At 44.2% G+C, this 27,204-nt stretch overlaps 1 protein-coding gene across 3 annotated transcripts in view; it reads right to left on the reverse strand.

Moving 5' to 3' along the window:
* Positions 1–27,204, reverse strand: part of ALKBH3 (alkB homolog 3, alpha-ketoglutarate-dependent dioxygenase) — a 46,952-nt gene that overhangs the window by 10,701 nt on the left and 9,047 nt on the right. For all 3 annotated transcript variants that reach the window (XM_015421559.1, XM_015421560.1, XM_015421561.1), the window contains exons 4-8: positions 19,229–19,263; positions 18,900–18,947; positions 16,664–16,767; positions 15,397–15,485; positions 12,832–13,041 (exon numbers count right to left, since the gene is read on the reverse strand). In XM_015421559.1, coding sequence (XP_015277045.1) covers positions 12,832–13,041; positions 15,397–15,485; positions 16,664–16,767; positions 18,900–18,947; positions 19,229–19,263 — 486 coding nt within the window. The remainder of the gene's footprint in view (positions 1–12,831; positions 13,042–15,396; positions 15,486–16,663; positions 16,768–18,899; positions 18,948–19,228; positions 19,264–27,204) is intronic.

Raw genomic sequence — 27,204 nt, forward strand, 5'->3', positions numbered from 1 at the left:
ACTTGCGGCCTTAAAATATCCCCCACCGACGGGCACTCACTTTGCCTCGTCTGTCTAGGGGAGTCGCACTGTGTGTCCAAGTGCGGACATTGCCGGAAGTTTTCGAACCAGACGAGAAAAAACAGGGCAGCTCGTCTGCATTTGGCTTTGATGGAGAAGGCACTATCCCCTCAGTCCTCCTCTGGGCAGGTTCATATAGGCAGAACTGATTTTCCAGATACCTTTGACTCAAGCTGTTTAGTTCTGTAAAAGTCAACACCAGCAGTTTGAATTATGCCTGGGAAGAGACTGGAGCTAGTGCAGTTGGTATAACTCTGGTCACTGGGTGGACCCCGGATAGCATTGTGCCAACCACAATTTGTACCAGTTGAAGCTCCTGACCAGTCTTTAAAGGAAGCCCCATGTACAGCACAATATAATAGATGAATCTGGAAATTATCAAGACATATGGGAAGTATCCAGGTCCACTTTCTCCAGGAATGATTGCTACTGATGAACCAGCTTCAACTGATAAAAAGCATTCTTCAAGAACTCTACTATTTATCTGTCTGGGGGACAGAAAGCTGTCCAGGAGTACTTCCAGGCTGTATACTATTTTCTCAGGAGGAGTACAGCCACAGCCAATATATATATTTATTCCTGTAGTGGTTTCATTCCTGATCCGCAGCACTTCTACCTTGTCTAGATTAAGTCTGTTCACCCTCGTGCAGTCTTCCACTGCTTCCCAATAGCAGTTTAGAACTTGTATCGCTTTCCCAGACATAAACAAAGGAAAGATAGAGCTAGATATTATCAGCATGTTAGTGACAGTTCACTGCTAATCTCCTGATGCTTTCTTCCAGTGGTTTCCTGTTAGCATGGGGAACAAGATAGAACCATAGGGTTCTGCACAGGTCAACAGCAAACAGGCCCAGCACCTTCTGCAACCTAAACTGAAGGAAGTGCCAGAACCAACCTAAAACAGTGCTTCCATGGCCCATCCCAGCTAGGCAGCCCAGAGGGATAGAGGGATATCATGGCTGACTGCTACACTGCCAAGAGGTCCAGAAGAACCAACAGGAATGCATTTGTCCCAAGGCTTTACCAGTATAGACCATCAGACAATTTTGTACCACACCACAGGGCAAGCCCAGACTGAAGAGGGTACAATCTCTTACCCACAAATACTTGGAGTTGTGAGGCCATACCATTATCAAAGCTTGTCTAATATAATCAGATGAGACATTGGTCACCAGACTTGCTACATCAACATAGGCTTGTTTCAAAAAGTAGTTTCACCACTGGTTTCACTAAACCAATTAGCCTAAACATTCAGTCAGTGAGGTGTTAATAATTTGTACCAATGAAACAAGCTTTCTCTGGCAGATTTTACTAGCCAGGATGGAAATGGATGCAGCATACAAGTAACAGGCCTCACATTTCCAAATATTCTGTTCACATGCACAGGCCACACTAATTGAAGATATCCATACGGATACAAAAAGCAGAGCCTTATTCAACATCTCTGTAATTAAGGTGGAGTCTGTAAAACGGAAGATAAAACCAGCCATGGTCAAAAGTACTTAGCAAATTGGTCACAGTAGCAATTTGAATTCTCCATCCTGTCTCCAGATAATATTTTAAACCTCTGGGTGCCCACTCCCCTCACAACTGCTTCCAGCTCTAGTACAAGAGAAAAGGAAATCAGCTCCCAAGTGGCTTAATATCAACCTTTAGCTTCTCCTAAAGAAAAGCACAATGAACACTGCATTGAAAAGAACATCTTTGATGGCTCATTTTGCAAGGGTATAATTTCCATCAGAAGCGCCTGAAAATCCCGCTTTGCAAAACTCCCTGGCATCAGGAGGTGGCTCTTTGGAAATTGCAGGGTAGTCAACCTATCAGAATTTTCAGATTTTTGCTGAAAATACATATGCTTTGATGCACATAATACACCCATGCATCTGTTCAGGATTTTTAAAGGGGGGAGCTCATTTGAAGGTTGCCCTGGATGTGCAGAAAGACCAAATCTTTGCATATGTTGCATTTCCCTTCCCCTGCCTCCAAAACAGAAATGAGAGCTAATGAGAGTTTTCCAAAATTTGACCCAATTTACCCAAGAAAGACAACGGAGTACTGCAATAAAAGCATATTGTGCATTCGTACAAGGGTGAAGCTCATCCTGACTGGTATGAAGGACAGGGGGCGCAAATAAGCAAGAGCAGTGAGAATGTTCAGCGGAAGCCATCAAATCGGAATTTAAGCTGACAGGCAGGGAAAATGTCCTGAGAATCACTTCTTTGTGTGAAGGGGACAGCTTTGAAGAGCATTCTGTAAGACATGTATGAAAATGCACATCTGTAGTGTTTTCCAAAGTGGAATGTGAAAGGTGACGGAAATGAAATGCCAACTATTGTTTATTTCCAGCATATGAACAGTCAGTTCTAATGTCTGTGCTGCAGGGACCGGGGTAACTTAGATTTTTTTAAAAAGAACACGCCTTCAAACTGTCCGGTATGCTATTACACAAAACATCACAGAATTTTAAAAATGTGTCTTTTTTGCATTTTCCAGTTTCAGACCCTATGAATAGAGTTGCCAACCTCCAGGTAGAGCCTGAAGATCTCCTGACAGCTGAGATCAGTTCCCCTGGAGAAAATGGCTCCTTTGGAAGGTGAACTCTATGACTACCTTGCTGAGGTCCTTCCCCTCCCCCGACCCTATCTTCCTCAGGCTCTACCTCCAAATCTCCAGGGATTTCCCAGCCCAGAGCTGGCAACCTTACCTGTGAAAAAGCCACTCTGAGAAGCTCTTATGATTCATACCATTCCAGTATGGAATGCGGTGGCGCAAGCGATAGAACGCATGCATTAACATCATAGCGAACGCATGCATTAACATCATAACGAACAGCCCTATGGCTGTTCGAGACCCAACGCGGCCGGGGTAAGCTCCCGGCCCTAGTCCTAGCTCCCGCCCACCCAGCGGTTCGAAAGCAAGTAAGAACAATAAAGCAAGTAGATAAATGGGTACCTGCCCTTAGAAGGGAAGGGGGCACCCTCCTCCAAGTGGGGATGTGGTGGGAACATTGGTGACGGCGACAGTGGCGGTGGAGCAACGGTGCGGCGATCCCTGGTGGCCAGAAAGAAAAAAGCAGCAGCGTCCGGCACTCAGCAATGGCAGAGGTGGAGTCACGGAAGAGTGCACGGTGACATAAAGCACAGGCGCGGCGGAGCCGAATGTGGACATAGCCAGGCCGGGGCTGTTGCGGGACGCGCGCCAGAAGATCGCTGAGCTGAGAAGACTGGCCTTAGACAGCAAGAATGGGACACCGACCCCAGTGGACCACTGGAGGAAGAAAGCCGGGGAACACCAACCACCTGAGTGCCGGTAGGCAGCCCCACCCCCTGTAATATATGTGGCCATAGTCTAGGGAATTAACTTGCACTTGCAACATATCTGTAAACCGCTCTGAGACCTCCGGGTCTGAGCGGTATATAAACCGAATGTAATAATAATAACAATAATAATAATTTGACCTGAATAGCCCAGGCTAGCCTGATCTTGTCAGATTTTTGAAGCTAAGCAGCATCGGCCCTGGTCAGTGCTTGGTGGACACACACCACTTTTGAACAAACTGCTTGGTTCATACAAACTGCAGATAGCTCTGGATTCCCGCAGCACATACAAGTGTCACTCTTGTATTACAGCATAGATATCACAAGCCCACTATTGCATCAGGTAGTCCTAAGACAAAAACCCTTCCTCAGCAATGTATCAGTAAAACTACAGAGCAGAAATACCAGTTCACATGTTTTAACATGAACAAAAAAATATTGCAACAGACAAGAACTTTCAAGGCAACAATGAGCCCACACCGAATGCAAATAAGCTCAAAAGGGGGATGAGGCCACCAGCCAAATCCACTCTGACGTAGCAGAACTTTCCCCCAAAGCTGAGGGAGGGAATCAGAGAGAAAGCCAAACTAATATTTGTTAAGCTCACACCAAGGAAATTTAAAAACACTTCATGTTATTCCTCTCATGCACAGGGTTATCCCCATACATATCAAGGATGACTTTAGATGCAGCTGACACAATGTGAACTTGAAAATCCTGAGAGGTACTAAAGGCAATCCTGTTCCCCACACCCCCTGCCGGGTTCCCTTTGTGTCTCAGGCCCCGGCTGATTTTTGATCTCTTCTGTTCTGGGAAGCCGGATGCAGGTGGGTGGTGCCACAGCTTTCTTGGGAAAATGGTTTTCTGTTCGGGACAGCCTGGTGAAAACTTCTCCTTCCCCTCTTATCAAAACGATGAGGTGGGCTGACCCTGGAGACTTGGTGGGAACTGACCCAGGGCATCTTCAGTATCGTGGTCAGAGGTTGCCGACCACAATAGCCAAGATACCACTGTAGAAAGGGCTGAGGAGGGGGAGCCAATCACACGCACAATGTCCCTTTGAGTTCCCTCCAAACTGGAAAATTGTCTTCTGCTTTCATAGCTTGTCTTCACTGCAGAGAATGAAACAGACTCATCTAATTGCTGTAGTTTGTCTTTGTACAGCCTTCAAGCGGACACAATCACATCCAGCCAAACTCAGCCACGTGTTCATGCCTTCAGCCTAGCATTCCATTAAAAAAAAGAGCAGCTAAGAAACACTAACATGGCATGTTAGGTAAAATAAAGCATAATTAAGTCAATCATGGATAACTTCCCATGGGCATAAACTCAGTAAACCATCAGTTCAGAATGCCTTCTAGTCTGAAGAACATGACAGGCATTTCAATGAAGGATGGGATATTCAAGGATGTTCTGATGCAACTTCTTCAATGAAAAGCAGGTCTCAGGTGCACATGCTCCATCCTTGCCCTTCTATTCATTCACATATTCTAGCTGTAACTGGTGATCTTCGAGTGGTCATCTGTGCATTCACACCACCCGCCCTCCTTCCCCTCTGCTCTCGGCCCTTCATCTTGTTTCTTTGAAGGCTGTTGGGCGGCGGTCAGAAGGAACTGGCGGGATCTGCGTGCCCCTCCTTGGTCATGCGCAGTGGAGCCGGCGCGTGACCTGGGAGAGGCGCGAAAATCCCTTTTGCTAGCTATCGGTACCGAGAAGGTTCAGCGCAGGCGCAGAGTATCCCAAGGGTGTGAATGCACAGATGACCACTCGAAGATCACCAGTTACAGGTAAGCAACCTGTCTTTCACTCCACTATGACTGGTTGCTCTACTTGACATGAGTTTTTCTTGTTGAACAGCCCACCGTTAGTAGAGCAGACTTAAGAAGCTATTTAGTCAGGTCAGACTAAATTTAGTCAATTTAGATTTAGTCAATCAAAGGAGGCCCTAACCTTTAGTGGAAGAAGTTCAGTTGTGAGCATTCAAGTGAACTCACAACTGTCCGTACACAACAGCATCATCCATGTAGGAAAGCAGTCACATGTAAAGCGGCTCTTCCCATTAATCAGATGTCCCATGCAAAAGACATGCAATCCATTTGCAATATGCAACGGCACCTTTAATTCTAAAACAGACAGCACTAGAATGTCGAAATGATGAAGAGCATTGCATGACCGATGAGAGGGGATTCCACAATTAAGGGGCTGCAATCAAGAAGTCCCTGCCACCCTTCTGATTTCTGAAGTGTGAGTTTCCATAGTAAGTCCCACTCCCTTAGAAAATGGTTTCAGAATCTGGGCAGGTTCATATAGGCAGAACTGATTTTCCAGATACCTTTGACTCAAGCTGTTTAGTTCTGTAAAAGTCAACACCAGCAGTTTGAATTATGCCTGGGAAGAGACTGGAGCTAGTGCAGTTGGTATAACTCTGGTCACTGGGTGGACCCCGGATAGCATTGTGCCAACCACAATTTGTACCAGTTGAAGCTCCTGACCAGTCTTTAAAGGAAGCCCCATGTACAGCACAATATAATAGATGAATCTGGAAATTATCAAGACATATGTGAAGTATCCAGGTCCACTTCCTCCAGGAATGATTGCTACTGATGAACCAGCTTCAACTGATAAAAAGCATTCTTCAAGAACTCTACTATTTATCTGTCTGGGGGACAGAAAGCTGTCCAGGAGTACTTCCAGGCTGTATACTATTTTCTCAGGAGGAGTACAGCCACAGCCAATATATATATTTATTCCTGTAGTGGTTTCATTCCTGATCCGCAGCACTTCTACCTTGTCTAGATTAAGTCTGTTCACCCTCGTGCAGTCTTCCACTGCTTCCCAATAGCAGTTTAGAACTTGTATCGCTTTCCCAGACATAAACAAAGGGAAGATAGAGCTGGATATTATCAGCATGTTAATGACAGTTCACTGCTAATCTCCTGATGCTTTCTTCCAGTGGTTTCCTGTTAGCATGGGGAACAAGATAGAACCATAGGGTTCTGCACAGGTCAACAGCAAACAGGCCCAGCACCTTCTGCAACCTAAACTGAAGGAAGTGCCAGAACCAACCTAAAACAGTGCTTCCATGGCCCATCCCAGCTAGGCAGCCCAGAGGGATAGAGGGATATCATGGCTGACTGCTACACTGCCAAGAGGTCCAGAAGAACCAACAGGAATGCATTTGTCCCAAGGCTTTACCAGTATAGACCATCTGACAATTTTGTACCACACCACAGGGCAAGCCCAGACTGAAGAGGGTACAATCTCTTACCCACAAATACTTGGAGTTGTGAGGCCATACCATTAACAAAGCTTGTCTAATATAATCAGATGAGACATTGGTCACCAGACTTGCTACATCAACATAGGCTTGTTTCAAAAAGTAGTTTCACCACTGGTTTCACTAAACCAATTAGCCTAAACATTCAGTCAGTGAGGTGTTAATAATTTGTACCAATGAAACAAGCTTTCTCTGGCAGATTTTACTAGCCAGGATGGAAATGGATGCAGCATACAAGTAACAGGCCTCACATTTCCAAATATTCTGTTCACATGCACAGGCCACACTAATTGAAGATATCCATACGGATACAAAAAGCAGAGCCTTATTCAACATCTCTGTAATTAAGGTGGAGTCTGTAAAACGGAAGATAAAACCAGCCATGGTCAAAAGTACTTAGCAAATTGGTCACAGTAGCAATTTGAATTCTCCATCCTGTCTCCAGATAATATTTTAAACCTCTGGGTGCCCACTCCCCTCACAACTGCTTCCAGCTCTAGTACAAGAGAAAAGGAAATCAGCTCCCAAGTGGCTTAATATCAACCTTTAGCTTCTCCTAAAGAAAAGCACAATGAACACTGCATTGAAAAGAACATCTTTGATGGCTCATTTTGCAAGGGTATAATTTCCATCAGAAGCGCCTGAAAATCCCGCTTTGCAAAACTCCCTGGCATCAGGAGGTGGCTCTTTGGAAATTGCAGGGTAGTCAACCTATCAGAATTTTCAGATTTTTGCTGAAAATACATATGCTTTGATGCACATAATACACCCATGCATCTGTTCAGGATTTTTAAAGGGGGGAGCTCATTTGAAGGTTGCCCTGGATGTGCAGAAAGACCAAATCTTTGCATATGTTGCATTTCCCTTCCCCTGCCTCCAAAACAGAAATGAGAGCTAATGAGAGTTTTCCAAAATTTGACCCAATTTACCCAAGAAAGACAACGGAGTACTGCAATAAAAGCATATTGTGCATTCGTACAAGGGTGAAGCTCATCCTGACTGGTATGAAGGACAGGGGGCGCAAATAAGCAAGAGCAGTGAGAATGTTCAGCGGAAGCCATCAAATCGGAATTTAAGCTGACAGGCAGGGAAAATGTCCTGAGAATCACTTCTTTGTGTGAAGGGGACAGCTTTGAAGAGCATTCTGTAAGACATGTATGAAAATGCACATCTGTAGTGTTTTCCAAAGTGGAATGTGAAAGGTGACGGAAATGAAATGCCAACTATTGTTTATTTCCAGCATATGAACAGTCAGTTCTAATGTCTGTGCTGCAGGGACCGGGGTAACTTAGATTTTTTTAAAAAGAACACGCCTTCAAACTGTCCGGTATGCTATTACACAAAACATCACAGAATTTTAAAAATGTGTCTTTTTTGCATTTTCCAGTTTCAGACCCTATGAACAGAGTTGCCAACCTCCAGGTAGAGCCTGAAGATCTCCTGACAGCTGAGATCAGTTCCCCTGGAGAAAATGGCTCCTTTGGAAGGTGAACTCTATGACTACCTTGCTGAGGTCCTTCCCCTCCCCCGACCCTATCTTCCTCAGGCTCTACCTCCAAATTTCCAGGGATTTCCCAGCCCAGAGCTGGCAACCTTACCTGTGAAGAAGCCACTCTGAGAAACTCTTATGATTCATACCATTCCAGTATGGAATGCGGTGGCGCAAGCGGTAGAACGCATGCATTAACATCATAGCGAACGCATGCATTAACATCATAACGAACAGCCCTATGGCTGTTCGAGACCCAACGCGGCCGGGGTAAGCTCCCGGCCCTAGTCCTAGCTCCCGCCCACCCAGCGGTTCGAAAGCAAGTAAGAACAATAAAGCAAGTAGATAAATGGGTACCTGCCCTTAGAAGGGAAGGGGGCACCCTCCTCCAAGTGGGGATGTGGTGGGAACATTGGTGACGGCGACAGTGGCGGTGGAGCAACGGTGCGGCGATCCCTGGTGGCCAGAAAGAAAAAAGCAGCAGCGTCCGGCACTCAGCAATGGCAGAGGTGGAGTCACGGAAGAGTGCACGGTGACATAAAGCACAGGCGCGGCGGAGCCGAATGTGGACATAGCCGGGCCGGGGCGGTTGCGGGACGCGCGCCAGAAGATCGCTGAGCTGAGAAGACTGGCCTTATAGACAGCAAGAATGGGACGCCGACCCCAGTGGACCACTGGAGGAAGAAAGCCGGGGAACACCAACCACCTGAGTGCCGGTAGGCAGCCCCACCCCCTGTAATATATGTGGCCATAGTCTAGGGAATTAACTTGCACTTGCAACATATCTGTAAACCGCTCTGAGACCTCCGGGTCTGAGCGGTATATAAACCGAATGTAATAATAACAACAACAACAACAACAACAACACTTTTCCAATAAAAGAATTTTATCAGCCAAGATCAGCTGAGAAAGCAAAACAAGTATTTTGCAGACTCTGCTGGTCAGTAGCTTTAGGGCTGACATACTGAAGAAATGAGGCAACCCATATCAACTTATGCCATACCGTGAGAAAAATAAGAAATCACGGCTAGCCAAAGAATTTCTCAAGCACATCTATAGAAAGACTAAACCTTTCTCATTTTCTTCTTGCTGGCTGAATGCTTAAGGACTAGTAAGTTGGGAATGTAAACAAGCCTTTGTTGTACAGCTACACAAATAGTGCTGTTTAGGCAAAGACCACAAGGATAAAAATACGGTCACTTTTAATGTAGAGTACATGGAGGTGGCTCTTGTATGCATGTGTGATGATGCCTTGTATGTCTTTTTCCATAGTGTGGCAATAGGATTCATTCTAGCTAGCTGCTAATCGAATTCCTTCCCCAGCATCCAATCAAATTATTTTGTAAAATAAATATGATCGTGTATTTTTCTTATTACACCCTGCTATTTCTCCAAAGATTACAGAGCACTTTACAGACGGTTCTCAAGCAGTCTCCCATGATGGAGGAGCCAGACTGCTTTACAACCTCAGTTTGTGTTTTCAAATCATTCTCTGGCCCAGATGCATGGGTCATGTTAAGAATAACCTCCCTGTTCTCATTAAATGGAAACATGGAAGTTAAAAACCAACAGATAAGATACTTAAAAAGGAGTGAAAAACAAAATGTGAAAGTGACTATGTCAAGCTCATAATGTACAAAGATTGCAATCCTAATTGTATTTACCAGCAAAACGAATACCTCCTAGTTCTGTCTCACAAATCACTAAAACATTACAATCTTCACTGAACTAATACACATGCGTAACCCACATTTCTGCCCCTTTAAGATAACTGGCTATCATTTTAGTTTCTTATTTTTAAAGGTGGGTGTAGTTTAGTTCATATGGTCCATCAGCCCCAGCAACCAGTTTTCCCAGGGTCAGATGAGACCACTCAGGGGGAGAGGAATGAGGGAAAGATCTGTGATCCCTGCACATACAGATCACTGGCTCGCCCACCTGAGCAGGGCTTTCTGCAGGTGCAACCCTGAAAATGGGCAAGATTAACAACTGCCCAGACACATCCATTCCCTGTTGCAGCCCCCACTTTATGCAGTGGCCTATCTGATGGGGTTAAGAAGACTCCACTCTCCTGCAAGTAATAGAGCTATACTGTAATAGAAGGGTTCAGAAAGATGCTTTTAACAACCAATAGGGACTTTGGACTATACGACTGTGTATAAGTACATGCTATTATCCTACTTCATAATTTCTGCAACATAATATCTCATGTTAATAATTATACTTTGTTTCATCTTTTTCTCAGATTTCTGCAAATCCTAATCTTATCACACTGCTGACTGGACATCCCATCTATATTGATTTACACTGTGTCATCCACCCGGAGTCTCAGTGAGAAAGGTAGATTATAAACAACATAAAATAAATAAACCCACAGGCTTGAGTAGAATCTCCCCTGCACACTCCCCCCCATTAATGGACAGTCAGCTGCTGTCAGTGTCTCATCCCTTCTGAAGCACATTTAGTCCCCCACCAGGCTGGTTCTATTTTCTTTAGAGCAATATCTGTACATCCGGGGGAGTTTCTTGAGTATGTAGAGACCTCTACTTTGTTTGCAGGCTACCTGGTCTTGTTGCTTTCACGACTAGCATGGAGGACAACCACTTTATTATTGGATGTAGCTATAAAACACCAATCGATATCCTTATTATGCTTTTCAGTAAAACCAAAATAAAATTGCCAAAGTTGGTTCAGAATATTGCATTCCAGCAAGAAAGCAGTTAACTAGCTGTAGCCATCTTAGGAGAAGTCCTCTCAATCAGCCAAGTTTTTAATAAGGCAGGAAAACTCAAAAATGTAGCTGGGCAGACTCTTCTCGGCAGAGAGTTCCACAGGATTGATGCTATTACTGAAAAAGCCCCGCTCCAAGTTTTCGTCAGCCTTACTTATGAGAAGAGAAGGACGTAAAGCAGGGTCTCTCCCATCAAGTTCTAGAGTGTGCATTAACAGATCCACGAAATGAAGCTAGGGGAATGGGGAGGGAGGGGGGGGATGAATTGCAAACATGAAGGATATCCCAGATTTGCACAAATATGACATAACAATACACTGAGGATTACAATCCCCCCAAATAATAGAAAACAATGATAACTTCAGAAAAGAATGCCCAATGAGCTCTCAGTGGTGATTTTGGAGGTTCCTAGACAACCACAGCAATGTTGCTGAGCCTTCCAAGCCTTGGCATGCTGAGTCAGAGAGGGAGAACGTGGGGGGGGGGGGGGGGGGGGGCAGAACAGCCTGCTCCTGTCCCCCCTTCCCTGTCATGTTTCCTGATGGAGGAGGACTTGCTAGCAGCTGTCAAGGAACTGAGACCTTTGCCTAGTTCCTTGGTCTTTCACACATTGGTTCAGGCTTGATTCTGACTCTAGGCTGCGAACTGAGTTGAAAAGTTTAAGTGGGAAAATAACTGTTGCTGGGAAGATTCAGCAAAGCTAACCTCATGACTGGGTGCAGGGAGGGAAACTCCTATCTTTAACTCCCTTCCAAGGATGAAACCATGTCACCATGGTAACCAATTAGCCACATTTCATTCAATTAGACATCATGATTTGCACCTGTGGGAAGTGGTCAGACAGATGGCTCACCCCCATTTCATCCTCAGGTCACATGCTTAGTAACAGGTCATACCAGCACTGACATCATGAGCCACAGTTCTGATTGGCTTATGGGCCCAAACCACATTGGATCCTTTGGCCTTAAGAGTTAGCCTTTTCAATTAGCAACTGGCAAGGCATGAGTGGCCTCTTGCTCTTTGACTCTGGATGTGTTCTTAGAAACTTGCTTGACATGGGTCAGACACTCTACCCAAGCAAACTCTGGAAAGAGTTGGACTTTGCTTGCTGAACAACTTTGAAATGGTAACAACATGGAGCGAACAACATGGATTTAGATCTGAAAGCACGCCATCAAATTTTTTAGCACTGCGAGTACTTTATTGCTGATTATTAATTACATGTATATGAATGAGTATGTATTGTATGTAGTTTAAAATTTTTATGGTTATGCCAACTAGGTACATTGTAGCAGGAACTCCTTTGCATGTTAGGCCACACACCCCTAATGTAGTCAATACTAATGCATTTCTGTTGTTGGGTGTGGCCTATTATGCTAATGAGTTCCTACTGGGCGTGGCCAACTCGGGAGCCAGCTGGAACTCCTTTCCTGTGCGTTCCTGCCCAAAAATAGCCCTGAGGCATAGCAATATATGTACAGGGTATAAATTAAATAAATAAATAAGTGAGAGTGGCTATAAGCACTTTTACCAGCACTGTAGTGGTTTGCAAAGTAGTCACAGGAGATTACTAAAGGCTCATCTATTTTACTAGGTGGACTGGCATTCACGGCATGTGAGTGAACCTCAGAAATTTTTCAGGGCCAATAAGCTTCCTGATGCCTCAAACCTCACCAGTTAGTCACCGCTTACTTGTTTGATAATTCTGTCCCCACCCCTGAAACTTACAACAGAAGTCCCCAGCAAATGTGATTACCCTACACTGGTTCAACGTTCTCCATGCATCTCTACCAAACCCAGGAAACAGTTCCAAGATTCCTCAAAAAGTGCCTCCCCAACACAGTTTTAGGTACCTAAGCAGAAGGCACCACAATACTAGACTGACAAATCAAGATCACCAAACGTTAGTTCTAGTTGCAACACAATACTTTTTATATTGCAAAAAAGGCTCACTCACAGGTAAGGGATTCTTCCTCATCTCGAACATCCGGGTGGCACCAAAGCTGAGTGAGGCAATGACAGGGTTCCTTCCCAGTGCAGGCTCATCATCACTGTGCCAGTCCACGCTGTCCTTCTCATTTCGGTACAGATTGCAGAGCAGAGAGTTGAAGGTGTGTTTAGTGATCTCTTCAATGCGATCTTTCAGCATGGTCAACAGGGGATGCCACTAGAATCAAGTCAACATTATTATTACTTACATTTATATCCTGCCTGTCTTCCATCAGTGCAGTGTAAACAGAACTCCCAAATGCACTCATCAGACTTGCCCTGGATCATGTGCCTTCCAACATTGCTCTGTGCCATCAGAAAAGACTCTAAATCAGCATATACAGGATGGGACATGAGCATGACAAAGAAAATCCCATAACACATCAAAAGGGAGACACAGTGTTAGGCTGCTGAACTTGGAAGAACAACCCAAAGTTCCAACTGATCCCTGCAAGGTTTTAACCATCAACAATGAATATTAAAAGAATTGCCCAGAAAGTGCCTCAGAACTTTCCGTATTCACTTTCGTTGGTAGTCAGACCGGAGGGGACCCACCTACCCACAACACAGGAACCATTGTACATTTTCGTACTATGTATATTTACCTTTCCTCCTCTCTTTTCCTGTATCCTAAAAGACTATCACTGAAAACACTTGCATCTAACAAACAACGGAAGTGCCACTGGCATGACCTGTCTTGGTGTATAACCTGCTTGTAGGGCACCCATCTAAGTCTACAGGGTTATGCCAAATTTCAAGCATAGTCCTTCATGCTGATTATAGCATGCCTAGATATTTTATCTCTCAAGGCCATGCAATCATGTCCCTTCCTCGTAACTGCCACTTCTTTGTAAATGTGGTCCGAACTGGCAGGGAGAAGCTAAACAGTAACACAGCTGCATAGCTGAGGTCCAAGCTGTGGAAAGGCTTAAAGGTTCCCTTCATAGACAAACTTGCTTGGCACTCCTGGACACTTCATCAGTTGTGTTTCTCACTGGCTTGATACTAAATCTTTCTGTCACACGTGCACACAAATATACTCTCACATGGGAACTGTGGACTTGAGCAAAAGCCCACTACTCCCATGTGAGAGTATGTTCGTACCCACATGCGTGACAGACTAAGCCATGTTCAGCCATCATGTCAAGTGTATATGACATTCAAACTGTGTCATATAGTCAGTTCACTGCTGGACATGGAATCTGAGGCTACAGCCTCTGAGCGGTCCATACAAGAGCAGCATAGTATGATGCATCACCAAGAGACAGAGCATGATTCTTAGCATTGTACATTTTAATACACAGCATTATACCAATAATATATAAAGGCTAGTAAATGTCATTATGTTTACCACCTGTCAACCACATTTTTATTCAACCTTTCTTCCAAGGAACTTTGTGGGAACGGGTGTGCACATGATTTCCCCCTCTAGCATTTTATCCAGTCAACAACGCTGAGAATCAGAGAGAGGAACTGGTCTGAGACAGCAAGGTCTCTCAGTGTGCTTTGATGACAAAGTGGGGATTCTCCCAGTCCCGCACTCTTATCACCATACCACATTGGGTCTCATCTACCTAGAATCAGTGAGTCAGTGTACGCTTAAGGTCCAAAATTTTAAAGCAAGAACTGAACTGCATAATTGTGCCTTCATTACAAAGTATAAACCAGTTTAAGTACCCAACAGTGATCTCTACAAATTGCAGCTCTGAGAAGAAATTACAGGTCTCTAGCAAATAACTGCTTGAGTTATCTCAAAACTACAGTTCCCAGGGTTATGTTGGGTGTAGTCTTCACAGTTCAACTGATTTTGAACTTGTTTAAATGCACAAGTTACAGATGTTCCTGTCAGGAGATGGTATGACTGGTGATCTTATATTTTCTATTCAATGTAATGAAACCCCTATTAACATGGGTATGCAAAAAAGGAAAATCATTTGATTGCTGGAAGTATAGAACTGAGCAAGAGTCACTCTTCCTTCACACTCAGCCAGTACTACTCAGCACTTGATCACTGCAAGATTTTCTTTGGTTTTCCCCTTCACTGCAACAACCCTCTTGGTGAGCTCAGCATACAACGAATCCTGTTCAGGCTGCAAGCATTATTCAGTAACCGAAGATGCCATCACAGTCCAATTGTTATGGAAAATTCACTAGGTTACCACCACAGAAATTATTCTCAAAATGGATCCTACTGGCCACAGTAATTTTTACAAGAAAGTTAAACTATGCTTACAGTTTTAATACTGAGGGACAGAACTTTGCAGTGCAGATGAATGATGAACAAGGCAGGTTTAAAACATGGACTAAGTAAATTGTAGCAGTCAAATGTATATGAGACAAACATCCGAGTTCAATGGTCCACCACCACTGCTGAAATATGCAGTCACTCTCAAAAGAATCCTGATTTCAAACAAATGCCAGTACTACTTTCAGTGCTTGTGGCATCTCCTATAAAGGGCTAAGGAATAAGCAATCACTACAAGTCCCCCCCCCCATTCTCTGTAACAACAGCTACTTATAAATACATACATACATTAGGATTTGGTTGCAAAGTCAGCTGAGAGTAAGTGTATGGAAGTTCACCATACCATGCTGTGAGTCTGGGCTCCTCATAAGTTAGATCTAAAAAACAAACAGAACAATCTGTATAATTCCTATAAAAAAACAGTCAATAGTTCCATAATGGGACGAGTTAAGTATGTCCCAGTAAAGATCCCTGTGCACAGCTTGAAAATTGAAGTGGGGAACCCCACCCCAGGATTCCTTCTGTACTTGATTTTCCTGCCTTCTCCATATCAAAGCTTAGCAAATCCCATTTTCAGCATACTATATGGGACCCAGAAGCCATATGATAAAGCCAAGAAGATGTCTAGGAGTTCATATACCAGCTTCTGTAATCTTGTGTGCAATGCAGAACTGCAGAAAGTGAGAAACAGCACAACTGCCCTCATGTGGACAAAACCAGAACAGCATGCTCACAGCCATTATGTCTAGGATAGATATCTAAAGTTTTGCTTTAGGGCAGGATCCCCAAAACCTTTTTGAGCCTGTGAGCACCTCTGGAATTTTGAGAGTGTGGGGGGGTGAGCACTACCCTAAAATGGCTGCCTCGGGAGGTGGAGCCAAATGGGGTATTTTCCCTCCTCCCACCTCCTGGGAAGAAGGGACTCTTGAAGGGGGAATGGAATCAGGCATGAAGGAAAGCCCAGATGCTTACCAGTCCTCCTCATCTTCCAGTGGGAAACCCTTTCATTTGAATGAGGGCAGCCAATAAAAGGGCCCCCACTCACTTTCTCAAAAGCTTGGTAGGGGTGCCGAAGGAAGTCCTGGTGGGCACCACAGCACCCACAGGTACCACACTGAGGAACCCTGCTTCAGGGCAAGCCCATCACACACGTTTGCCTTCTGTTCTGGTTCTGAGATTGAACTGCCAAACACATTTCCCCACTCCCATGCAACGCTTCGTTCCGTCTTGTTTTGCAATCCCTGTGGAAGTGCCAAGAAGGGTTGTATAAAATGAGTGCTGGTGCTCCATCCCTAAATGATCTGCACTGTGATACTGCTCCAGGCAAGGTCAGTGCTCTACAGTCAATTGCTGGAGACTCCATCCTAACATCCCTTATTAATGGCACTGGACACCCAGGAATCGTAAAAAGACCACAGAAAGTAGGGTGATTTCTGACTTTTCAAAAGGTATACAGGAAAGTATGCTATGCATGGTCAAAGTGTCCAAATCAGAACGGGTTCGCAGTGGTAAAAGCAGAGGGTGTGATTACATGAAAGAGTGACAGTACAATGACCTTTTCTGGTGTGTGTTCTCTGCCTCCAAGGGACCTCCTGGAGGAGCTGTTCAAACATCCAGTCAGCTTCTTGTGAATCAATGAAGCCAGGGATCAAATGAAGCCTATCACAAGAAAGAGGCAGATTATATGGGAGCATAAGACTCTCCATTTTCAAGACAGCATGTGCTGTACCTGTATAGTCATATACAACTGCATTTCTGTTTCAGGCAAATACCCTTCTACCTTTTTTTGATGCATGGTTTTCATTCAAAGTTAATTCAACTGTTTTGTGGGATATGGGATCTTTTTAAGTCAATGATATTACATGTACTTTTCACAAACAGAGGTCAGTTAGGACTACTATATGTGCTTTTAAAGGCTGGTATTGTTTACCTGCAATACTACAGATCAATTCTTTGGTATTCACTGAATGGCACACAACTAAGAATCCCAGTGCACAGCTGTTTCAAACATCTCTGCTTGTTAGTGTGACTCTAAGAGTAAAGCATAAAACCACAAATGGTGTACACTGGCTCTTCATTGTGGAAGACCATGGCGGCAGAAACAATAGGACTTAGCAGAACTATTCAGAAAACATTTGTGGTCAACACAGCTGAACAGCCTCGGGAGGCTAATGAAATGATAGAGATATCCCTCATTGAAAGCATCAGGTAAGTAGATAGCTATGTAAGTGGGAGGATATCATAAGAGGACAGGTCTATCAGTGGCTACTAGCTAGTGACTAAAGGGAACTAAAGGGCAGTCAACTTCTCAATACCAGTGCCAAGAGGCAACATCAAGGGACAGTCTCAGCGTCTATGAACTGCTGTTGCACCTCCATAGTAACTAGTTGGCCACTGTGTGAGACAGGTTCCTGGACTAGATAGACCACTGGACTAAGCCATCAGGCCTCTTCTTAAGTTTTTAAACTGTTTAGAGCCAGAATATCTTGTTACCTACAAGGAAACAGAGATCCAACAATTCTTTGCATTTATTTAGAATACATTTGACAAGCATTTCTTACTATACCCTGTTTCCCCGAAAATAAGACCTACCCCAAAAATAAGCCCTAGCAGGATTTCTATGCATTTGTGGTATAAGCCCTAATGTGTCTTCTTGAGAAAAACTAAATATAAGACAGTGTCTTATTTTCGGGGAAACACGGTATTATAAAGACAGGTCTGAAAGTACCACTTTATCTCATAGTAACACAGTCACTGTGTGGATGATGAAAGCTGCAAAACTAGGTCATTCACAGTAAGATTTGTTCCATACTCAGAGAATTCCCCAGGTAAACAGAAACACGTGACTTTATAGATTAACTAAATGAGCAAAAAAAGGCCTTTAAAAAGGCTGATGAGGACTAAACGTGCTCCGGAAAGAATGGAACAGTGCAAGCAACTGAGGGCCAGTGGCGGTGCGGATTATCCTCCACAAGCCCAAGAGTTTAGAAAAATGCTGGGGGAGGAGATTTCCATGCTGTCATTCATCCTCTCAAAAGCTCTTTGCTGGATGCCAGCTTGTTTCTCATTTAAAAGTTGCAAAGATGTCCCAAGGAATTCCTTTTACTGAAACCTGAAGTTCCATGTGATCATGTTGCAGGTAAGTAACCCAAAAAGAAATATATCCAGGAGCATTTCTTTAGCTATGCAGCAGACGCACAACACAGCTGCTGGTGAAGAATACTACAGACATGGAGAGTATCATTAGAACCAACAATTGGCTGTTTTATTATTAAAAGAAACATAATTTGGATGAAAGACTCAGGACAACAAAGTTATGTGTAATCCACCTTGAGTCTTGGAGAGAAAGGTAGACTACAAAAAGGCAAAATACTGATCATAGAATCATAGAATGTTAGAGTTGGAAGGGACCTTGCAGGTCATCTAGTCCAACCCCCTGCACTCTGCAGGAGCGTAGCCGAAAGATGGTCATCCAGCCTCCGCTTAAAAATGTCCAGCGAAGGTGCACCCACCACCTCCTGAGGCAGTCTGTTCCACTGCTCAACCACTCTTACAGTGGTTAGGTACAGTTAAGAAGTTTCTCCTGATATTTAGCTAGTAACAACTCCCTTGTGATTTTCACCCATTAGATCTAGTGATATATGGAGCTGTAGCAGGAGGAAGCGGCAAGGAATTCTCCCTCTGCCAACCAAAATCCCTTCCCATCAGTGGAGGTTTTTGCACAGGATTCAAACAGATGACATTTTTCTGTCACAATCACCAATTGTTAGAGAGGTGTCTTATCTGCTTACCGAGACACTCCTGATGGCAACGCGCTGATCTCATACTGGCCCTGTTTCCTGCAGACAAGGTGAGAAAAAAGCCATCATGGGACTACCACAATGAGAGAACTTGTATAACTGACAAGACATACTAAAGATTCAAGCATACATATGGGCTATCAAAGAAAATGTACTACCTTTATTTAACTGTACAAGCAGCAAGAGCCACAATGGCTGCTAGTCACTGGGGCCATTTCTATTGCTGTTATGATGTGAATGTGGGAGAAAGGCTAATGTTCTGCATCTCCCCATGTGAGAAGAACAGGATTCAGCACACGAAGCATGGAAATCATACTCACTCTATGATTATGGGCTCTGGGACTTTTCGTACCACCTAAGCCGCAAAACAACAAATATGTAAATTGTACAGCAGGAACACAGACCCATCTCAGGAAAAAAGGGCTGGTTTGATAACTGAACCATGAGAGCATCTATATTTTCATAAACACATGCAGAACAGTTGCTTCAGAAAAACATCCTATGAGCCAAGGCACTGCACACCAGGCTCAGTAGTGAAGAATCTGCTTCTCCAGTTAAAAGGAAATAGGTGAGATGGAAGAAAGGAGGGCTGCACTTACCTGTAACAATTGTTCATCGAGTGGTCACACATGGGGGTAGTGCACATGCACAGACCTGCTGCACACAGAATATTTTGAAGCTCAAAATGCCTAGAGGTGCTCCATCCCCCTCCCCCACGCTATTTCCTGCCTTTTCCAGCATCATTCCCTCAGTTTTAGTTCTCTCTCTGCTGCTGCCAGAAAGATAAAGCTATCAGATTGTTATGAGCTTGCGGCAGGGCAGGAGGAAAGAATGTGTGACTGTACAGGTGCCCACTAAATGAACAATAGTTACAGGTAAGTACAACCCTGCTTTCATCATCATGGTACCTGTGCAGTCCCACATGGGAGATTAGCGAGCAAACTTACCAGTCTCAGGAAGGCAGGTGTGAGCGCTCAGTTGAACAGAGACCACAGAGACCATGGCATCTGTGTCCATCACGTAGTATCTTGCAAAGGTACAGGAGGAGGACCATATTGTAGCCTTGCAGATGGAATCAATGGAGAGACCATGAGGAAAAGCAGTTTATGTAGACTGCACCCAAGTAGAGTAAGGTGCAGTGGACAGCCAAATCACACTTGTTTGTAACACACACAGTTTGATTCACATAACTGTCCATCTAGAAATGGACCAGGCTGACAGCTTTCTGCCCAGGCTGGGGCCTACTGAAGTGATGAACAGGTTGTCATCTTTCTAAAAGGATTTTGTTCTAAGTAGAAGAGGACTGCCCTCTGAACAATTAGAGAGTGAAGGTCTCATTCTGTTATTTGCAGTTGAGCGTATAATACTGGCAGGGTAATGCCCTGGTTTTGGTGGAACTTGGATATCACCTCAGGTAGGAACTGCAGAGAAGTGTGGAGGACTACCCTAGTGTCAAGTATTTTCAAGGAGGGAGGGTCACGTCTCAGTGCCTGTAGTTTGCTGACTCATCTGGCTGATGTTACGGTGACTTGAAACACTGTTTTCATACTGAGTAGACAGAGGTGACAAGTGGCTATTGGTTCAAATGGTTTACCCATAAGTTGTGAAAGCATGAGCAAGAGGCTCTACTGAGAAACCAGAGGCTGACCTGGGGGGAAAATGATTCAGTAGCCCTTTGGGGGGGAAAGTCTGGATTCCCCCTGAGCAAACAGGGACTTTCTGACAACATGAATGTTAAAGCATGGCATAGCAGCTAGAAGGACTCAAGTGGAAGTGGAGGAAAGGCCTCCTCAATCTAGGTTTCGGAGGTATTCAAAAACTTTACCTATCAGGCAGTGGGCTGATGCTCTATGGCCCATGTATAGAAATATTTCCATATGTCCGAATAGAGACACCAGGTGACTGGTATTCCAGTAGGTCTTCTTTGATAGTTTTGGGAAATTGTCTGTTGGGTCACTGACTGTACCACACGGTTAAATGAAGGCTGACAATGTTTGGATGTAGGAATGGGCCCCCTGCAGGAGGAGGATGTGTTCCTGTGGAAGTGGAATGTAGCAGTTGCGGGCCATGGCTAGCAGAGTCTGGAATCATGGTTGTCTGGACCAGAGGGAAGGCAGATGTGTATCCCTGTCTCATTTAGTAGAGGACTCTGGGGATCAGTGGTAGTGGGGGAAAGACATATAGCAGGTCTCCTGTCCACTGAATTTGAAATGTCTCTCCTGGTGAGCATGGATCTTGTGAGCCTTGGGAGCAACATGATCTGCATTTCCCCTTTTGACTCATGGCAAATAAATCTATTGTAGGTGTTCCTCAACATTTGAAGATCAATGCAAGAAAATCCTAGTTGAGCTTCCATTTGGGAGATAATAGCAGGATATGACTGAGAAAGTCCACTAGTCAGTTGCTGACCCCAGTTATGTGAATGGCCTGGATGGCACCATCATTGGAGACTGCTCATTCCCAGGTTAATGTGGATATGTGGCACAGTGTGGGAGAGAACATGCTGTCTTATCTATGTAGTACATAGTTGTGATACTGTCTGTAGATATTTTTGCCAGAGACAGGCAAACATAAGGCCAACAAGCTATTGTACATGGCCTTGAGTTCTAGCATGTTGATATGGAGGAGCATTTCCTGGGAGGACCAAGTTTGGCTGACTGACACATTTTGGATGAGTGTGCCCCAGCCTGATAAGGAGGCCATGTTAACTACAGAGGCCACCAGTCTCCTAGAGTCCACCAGTGCCTGAACCATACCATGTGCTTTGGGGTGTTCAATTTTTTGTAATGGTGGTAACAAAGAGGGTTGAAAATCCTGACAAACCACAGCTGAAGTAGGCACATGCATAGCCTTCCATGGAGTACCACTGATGTGGTGGAAGTCATTAACACTTTCTAATTAACACAAACTCATTCAGGCCTCTCAAGTTTAGGATGGCTCTCACCCACCCACCCCTTCTTCTTGACCAGAAAATATCTGGAGTAGAACCCTGAGTGCCTATCTTTTGCAGGCACTTCTATGATTGTTTTCTTGCTGAGGAGGGTGTCGACTTCTGTGAGGAGTTCTGGAGAAGGGAAGGGAGAGCTGGATGACAGGGGACAGCAGGCTGGAAGAAAGACAAATTCCATGGCATACCCTGTTGACAAGATGCTGAGTACCCACTGGTCTTCAGAAATGTCTTGCTAGTTGAGTTGATGAGGATCCAGTTTCTCTGTTGGTTGATGTTCCGGGCTTGGGCTGTAATCGTCAAAAGCCTCATTTTGCAGGTTAATGGGGCTTGAGCCACTGGGACCTAGCTTTGATCTTCAGAGTGGGGAAACTTCTCCTCTGTTGGACAGGAGGCTGACTGGCAGGCATGTAGGGAAGCCTGTTGGAATAGGAAAGGTGAAGCAGTAGGTGGCCTCCCCCTCTGCATGTACAGAAGTATGAAGAAAGGCCTAGGCTTTAAGAGTAGATGGAGTAGAGGGAATCACCCCCAAGGATCTTAGCCATGAGCTTGTCTTTCTGCACCTCATCTGTATTGGTCTGGATAGGTCTGCGCCCTTGAAAGACAGGTCTTCAATTCTGTTGTATTTCCTGTGGAATTGCCGTGGACCTGAGGCAGGAATGATGATGTAATGCTATTGCCATGGCTAGGCACAGGCTGAGCAGTTTAATGAGTTTGGCTGCAGAGATGTGATGTCTGGACAGCTTTGATGCTTCTAGGGCTAACAGCTTTGTCAGCTCGTGCTTCAGGCAACATTTCTAGGTAGGGTGCAATACCATCCCAAAGGAAAAGTTGATAGCAGGCCATGATACATTGGTAATTGACAATCCTGAGCCAAGGGGAAAGGAGATATAGAGTTTTCTGCTTATTCCGTCTGGTTTACAGCCTTTTTTATAAATAAGGGCTGAATGTTGAGTGCACTTGTTTTTTCCTTGGGTGCAATCTATGACCAGAAAGTTAGCCAGGGGTGCTGCAAGAGGAAATGGCAGCCTTGCATGTAGTACATAGTTGTGATACTGTCTGTGGCTATTTAGATATTTTTCCCAGAGACAGGCAAACATAAGGCCAACAAACTATCGTACATGGATTTCAGTCTCTCCTCTCAGTTCCCTAAGCTGGGTCAGCATTTCCCAATATACATTCAAATGACTAGGTGGGACAGTCAGAGAAAAACAAAGAAGAAAGGAAAAGGGGCTGCTCAGCTAAGAACAATATAAAGGGAAATCCTATGAGGAAGGGTGAAATTGTCATAGAACCTCTCTCAGCAGCAGCAGAGAGACAATTGAGGGAAGGATGCCCTGGAAAAGGCAGGAAACAGCATGGGGGAGGGGGATGGAGCTCCTTTGGGCATCCTAAGCTTCAAAAAAATCCTCTGTAGCAGGCCTATGAGTGTGCAGTATCCATGTGTTGTACGCACAGTTTATGAAACACTTTATACTCTGCCACTAACAGGTTTAACTTAGTAGGTACACTTAGCACTTCCATAATACATGGAACTTTGGTTCATCTGTGACTGTTGTTTGGATGCATGCTGGGAAGGTAAAATGCTGAAAGAACAAAATGTTAACTTGCTATTTTTGCTGAGGCCTATGGCCTTGGCAGGCCAGCTATAACTGCACATGTCTCTGGCTAAACAAAGAACAATGGCACCTTGTAAACCATATCAGCTATACAGATACTTTTAGAATTTTACAGTCTAAGAGAAAGAAACACTTATTGTTCAGCTAAAAGAAAAAACTTTACTTGGGAAAGCCCAGCCTAAAAGGTTTTCCGCCAATCAGAGACCTGTTAGGTCAGAGTGCTGATGTTTGATGGAACCAATAATCTTGTTTTATTTGTGTGTGTCATCTTGAGTATAAAATCCTATGTCACCCATTATAACACTTGAAGAGTCTGTTGGTATTCAGGGATCCAAAACCTTGAGATCTGTACTCTTCCTTTATTAATTAATAAATATTCTAGTGAATTCCTCTCTACAGGACTGTGTCGTGTGTTTGTCAAATTGGGTTGGGAAACACAACCAGAGGCACCCTTTGTGTCTTGCACATGTGTTACTGCACAGGCACCACAATGTGGACCTGAGGCAGGAATGATGATGTAATGCTATTGCCATGGCTAGGCACAGGCTGAGCAGTTTAATGAGTTTGGCTGCAGAGATGTGATGTCTGGACAGCTTTGATGCTTCTAGGGCTAACAGCTTTGTCAGCTCGTGCTTCAGGCAACATTTCTAGGTAGGGTGCAATACCATCCCAAAGGAAAAGTTGATAGCAGGCCATGATACATTGGTAATTGACAATCCTGAGCCAAGGGGAAAGGAGATATAGAGTTTTCTGCTTATTCCGTCTGGTTTACAGCCTTTTTTATAAATAAGGGCTGAATGTTGAGTGCACTTGTTTTTTCCTTGGGTGCAATCTATGACCAGAAAGTTAGCCAGGGGTGCTGCAAGAGGAAATGGCAGCCTTGCTTGGTTCTGTATTGATTTTCAATATGCCTAGCAGAAAGTGGTACTGATGCTGGATGAAGCCAAGGTCCAGTAGTGACTTCAAGGAGACCCTCCAGGAGTAGGAATGTGATGGGACCTGTATTCCTGGGATGCATTATTCTAAATACTAGGTCTGTTGCCCTTGGAGAAGCACATGAAACATCAATTTCTAAGGATCTCACCATTCAAATGAGTTACTCATCATATATATACAGGTCCTCAACATACAGGTGAGTACATGGATGGTTCCAGCATAATATCCTCGGGTGATGGTTCAGAAATGTAATCTGGATCTCTCTCATCATATGCAAGTTGGTCACAGTTGGAGGCTAAATCACTTGGTCCATGGAACCCTTCCTGTGGATCTTGTGGGAGACTTAGTTCATCTATATGACGAGGGTCTACCCCTGCTTGGTCAGAACTGAGGGGACTGCATGAATCCCAGACCTGGTCATAATAGTCACATTGGAGGTCTTGGCGTGGCAAACAGGACAATGTCAAATACAAACCCATTGGAACCAACTGCAGAAGTGCACCCAAACAGTGAGATGAGGGGAGCTGATGACATGGGACAGGGGGTTCCAAGTCTTGTCTCACCTTCCAAGATGGAACATAACAATTGTCATGAGTCCTGCTGAGGATGAGCTCCTGGCTCCGGCAGAATCTACACCTGACCCCAATGAAGCCGCAGAGTCTGCCCCAGCAACAGCTGGGACAAAACAATGCACGACGGACAGCCCTCCTGATTCACCCCCCACCCAGTTGCACATTTGCAAAATCAGCTCCAACGGGACTTGGCATCCCAGCAGCGAGAGATGCACCTGCACAGCAGGCGGTCCCTCAGCCCTCAGTTCTAACCAGAGCCGGGACACACACTCTTGCCGCTAATTGACAACAGCCCCAAAGGGATACTTAGCTCCTCACTCCCTATCGGTTCTTCGTGCCAGCAACTAGTCAGCTTGACGACGCTACTGCACCCACCTCGCCCGTGTTCCCAGTTCCTGTTTCCTGCTTTGAACTCTCGGCTCCTTGACTCCAGCTCTGACAATGACACTTTTGGTTCGTGTCCTGGATTCTGGAATTTTGTCTCCTGTTTCCCTTGACCCTGGCTTGACGATTACGCTTACGGTTTGTGCTCTGGACTTGGTTATTTGGTTTCCTGCCCTCTTGGCTTTCGACCTTGGACTGGACCCGGACTATCCCACGCTCGCCCTGCCTGCACTCCATCTCGTGACAGTGTGGTGCTTGGATCTTTTTCTCGAGCAGTGGCAGATGAAGCTTTTTCCCCAAATGCCACTTTTAGGTGGGAAGATCTACCATGCCTTGACTTTGGAGTGAATTAGCAACAAATAAAGCATCACGAAATATGCTCTTCGCTGAGGCATAAAAGGCATTGGTCATGATCATTCAGATGGGGAAATTTTGACCCATAAGACCTACATTTTTTGAAGAACACTTGTGTCATCTTTTAAGCTATAGACTCTTGTGAAATAGTCAAGGTAGATTTAACTGTTGGCAGTAGTTCTGGTGAAGAAAACTGAGTTTCTGTAAATGAACCTATGATGGATAGTAAACGGTTAATGCTGTAACTTGGTCTGAGAACCTTGAGTGACAGGATTCAAATGGAATTCTTCAGCTGAGAGTTGACAGTTAACAGTGACAGTGAGAGAGAGACAGACAGACTGTGAGAGGATGAAGAAGAATACTGAGTTAGGGAAATGAGACATGTAGCCCATTTCTATCAAGTCTGAGGGAAACAGCTTTTGGAAGGTGGGGATGATCCCTAGCCAGTGGATAAGGAAGGAAACTAGAACTTGTGTGAATGTTCCCAACTTCACCAGTTTTAGTGTCTATGAGACCAAGAAGCTTATGTTTATTTCTTTTTTTTTTTTACAACTCTTTTTATTAAATTTTTTTTAACAATATAACAATAACAATAACGAGCTTCCGCAGAACAAACAATGCTCAATTCCTGTTGACATACAATCTCCGTGTTCAGATAAACAAAGTAGTAGCAGTTCAAACGTTATATACAACACAAATCAAAAATGGGCAAACTGTGAATATAATTTATTGTGGGGTTTTTCAGACAAGTTATTAAGATATTTTAGTAGTGGGAACCAGGTCTCCGCCAATTTAGATTTGTAGGAACAAGATTCTGCAGCTTTCAATGAGTCTGAAATTTTGGCCATAACAAAAAAGTCCCACAACTTGTTCCTCCAAGTGGAAATGTTTGGTACTGTAGGAACTTTCCACTTTGTAGCCAAACACAGTTTAGCTGCTACTAGAAGAATGGCAATAAGATCTCTCTTATATTTCGGGACAGACTCATCATGCCAATAATTCAACAAAACAGTTTCAGGTAAAAGAGGTACTTCATAATCAGTAATAAGTTTGATCTGATAAAGTATTTTTACCCAGAAATCTTGTATTAATGAACATTCCCACCATACATGTATATAAGAACCAATTTGTGAGCATTGTTTCCAACAGCAAGATGGAATGGATCTATTAGTATGGTGTAGCTTTACTGGAGTGATATACCATCTCGTCAGTAATTTAAAAGAGAGTTGTTTGACATTCAAAATATTGGTAACGTAAATGTTAGATGACCAAATATCGCTCCATTGGTCTTCTGAAAATTGCAGATTACAATCTTTTTCCCACGACTTCTGGTATGGAAATGGGCGATATTTTGTCATGGTTTGTAATAAAGCATAAATTTTGGATAATAAACCTTTGTGAGAGGAAGCATAAAGAGTTGTCTGAATAATGGATTCAAATTTCGTGGGAGGAGTGTCTAGTAGGTTGCGTACAAATTTACTGTT

Source organism: Gekko japonicus, unplaced genomic scaffold (genome assembly GCF_001447785.1).
Source record: "Gekko japonicus isolate JY-2015 unplaced genomic scaffold, Gekko_japonicus_V1.1 scaffold1439, whole genome shotgun sequence".
Lineage (NCBI taxonomy): Eukaryota > Metazoa > Chordata > Lepidosauria > Squamata > Gekkonidae > Gekko > Gekko japonicus.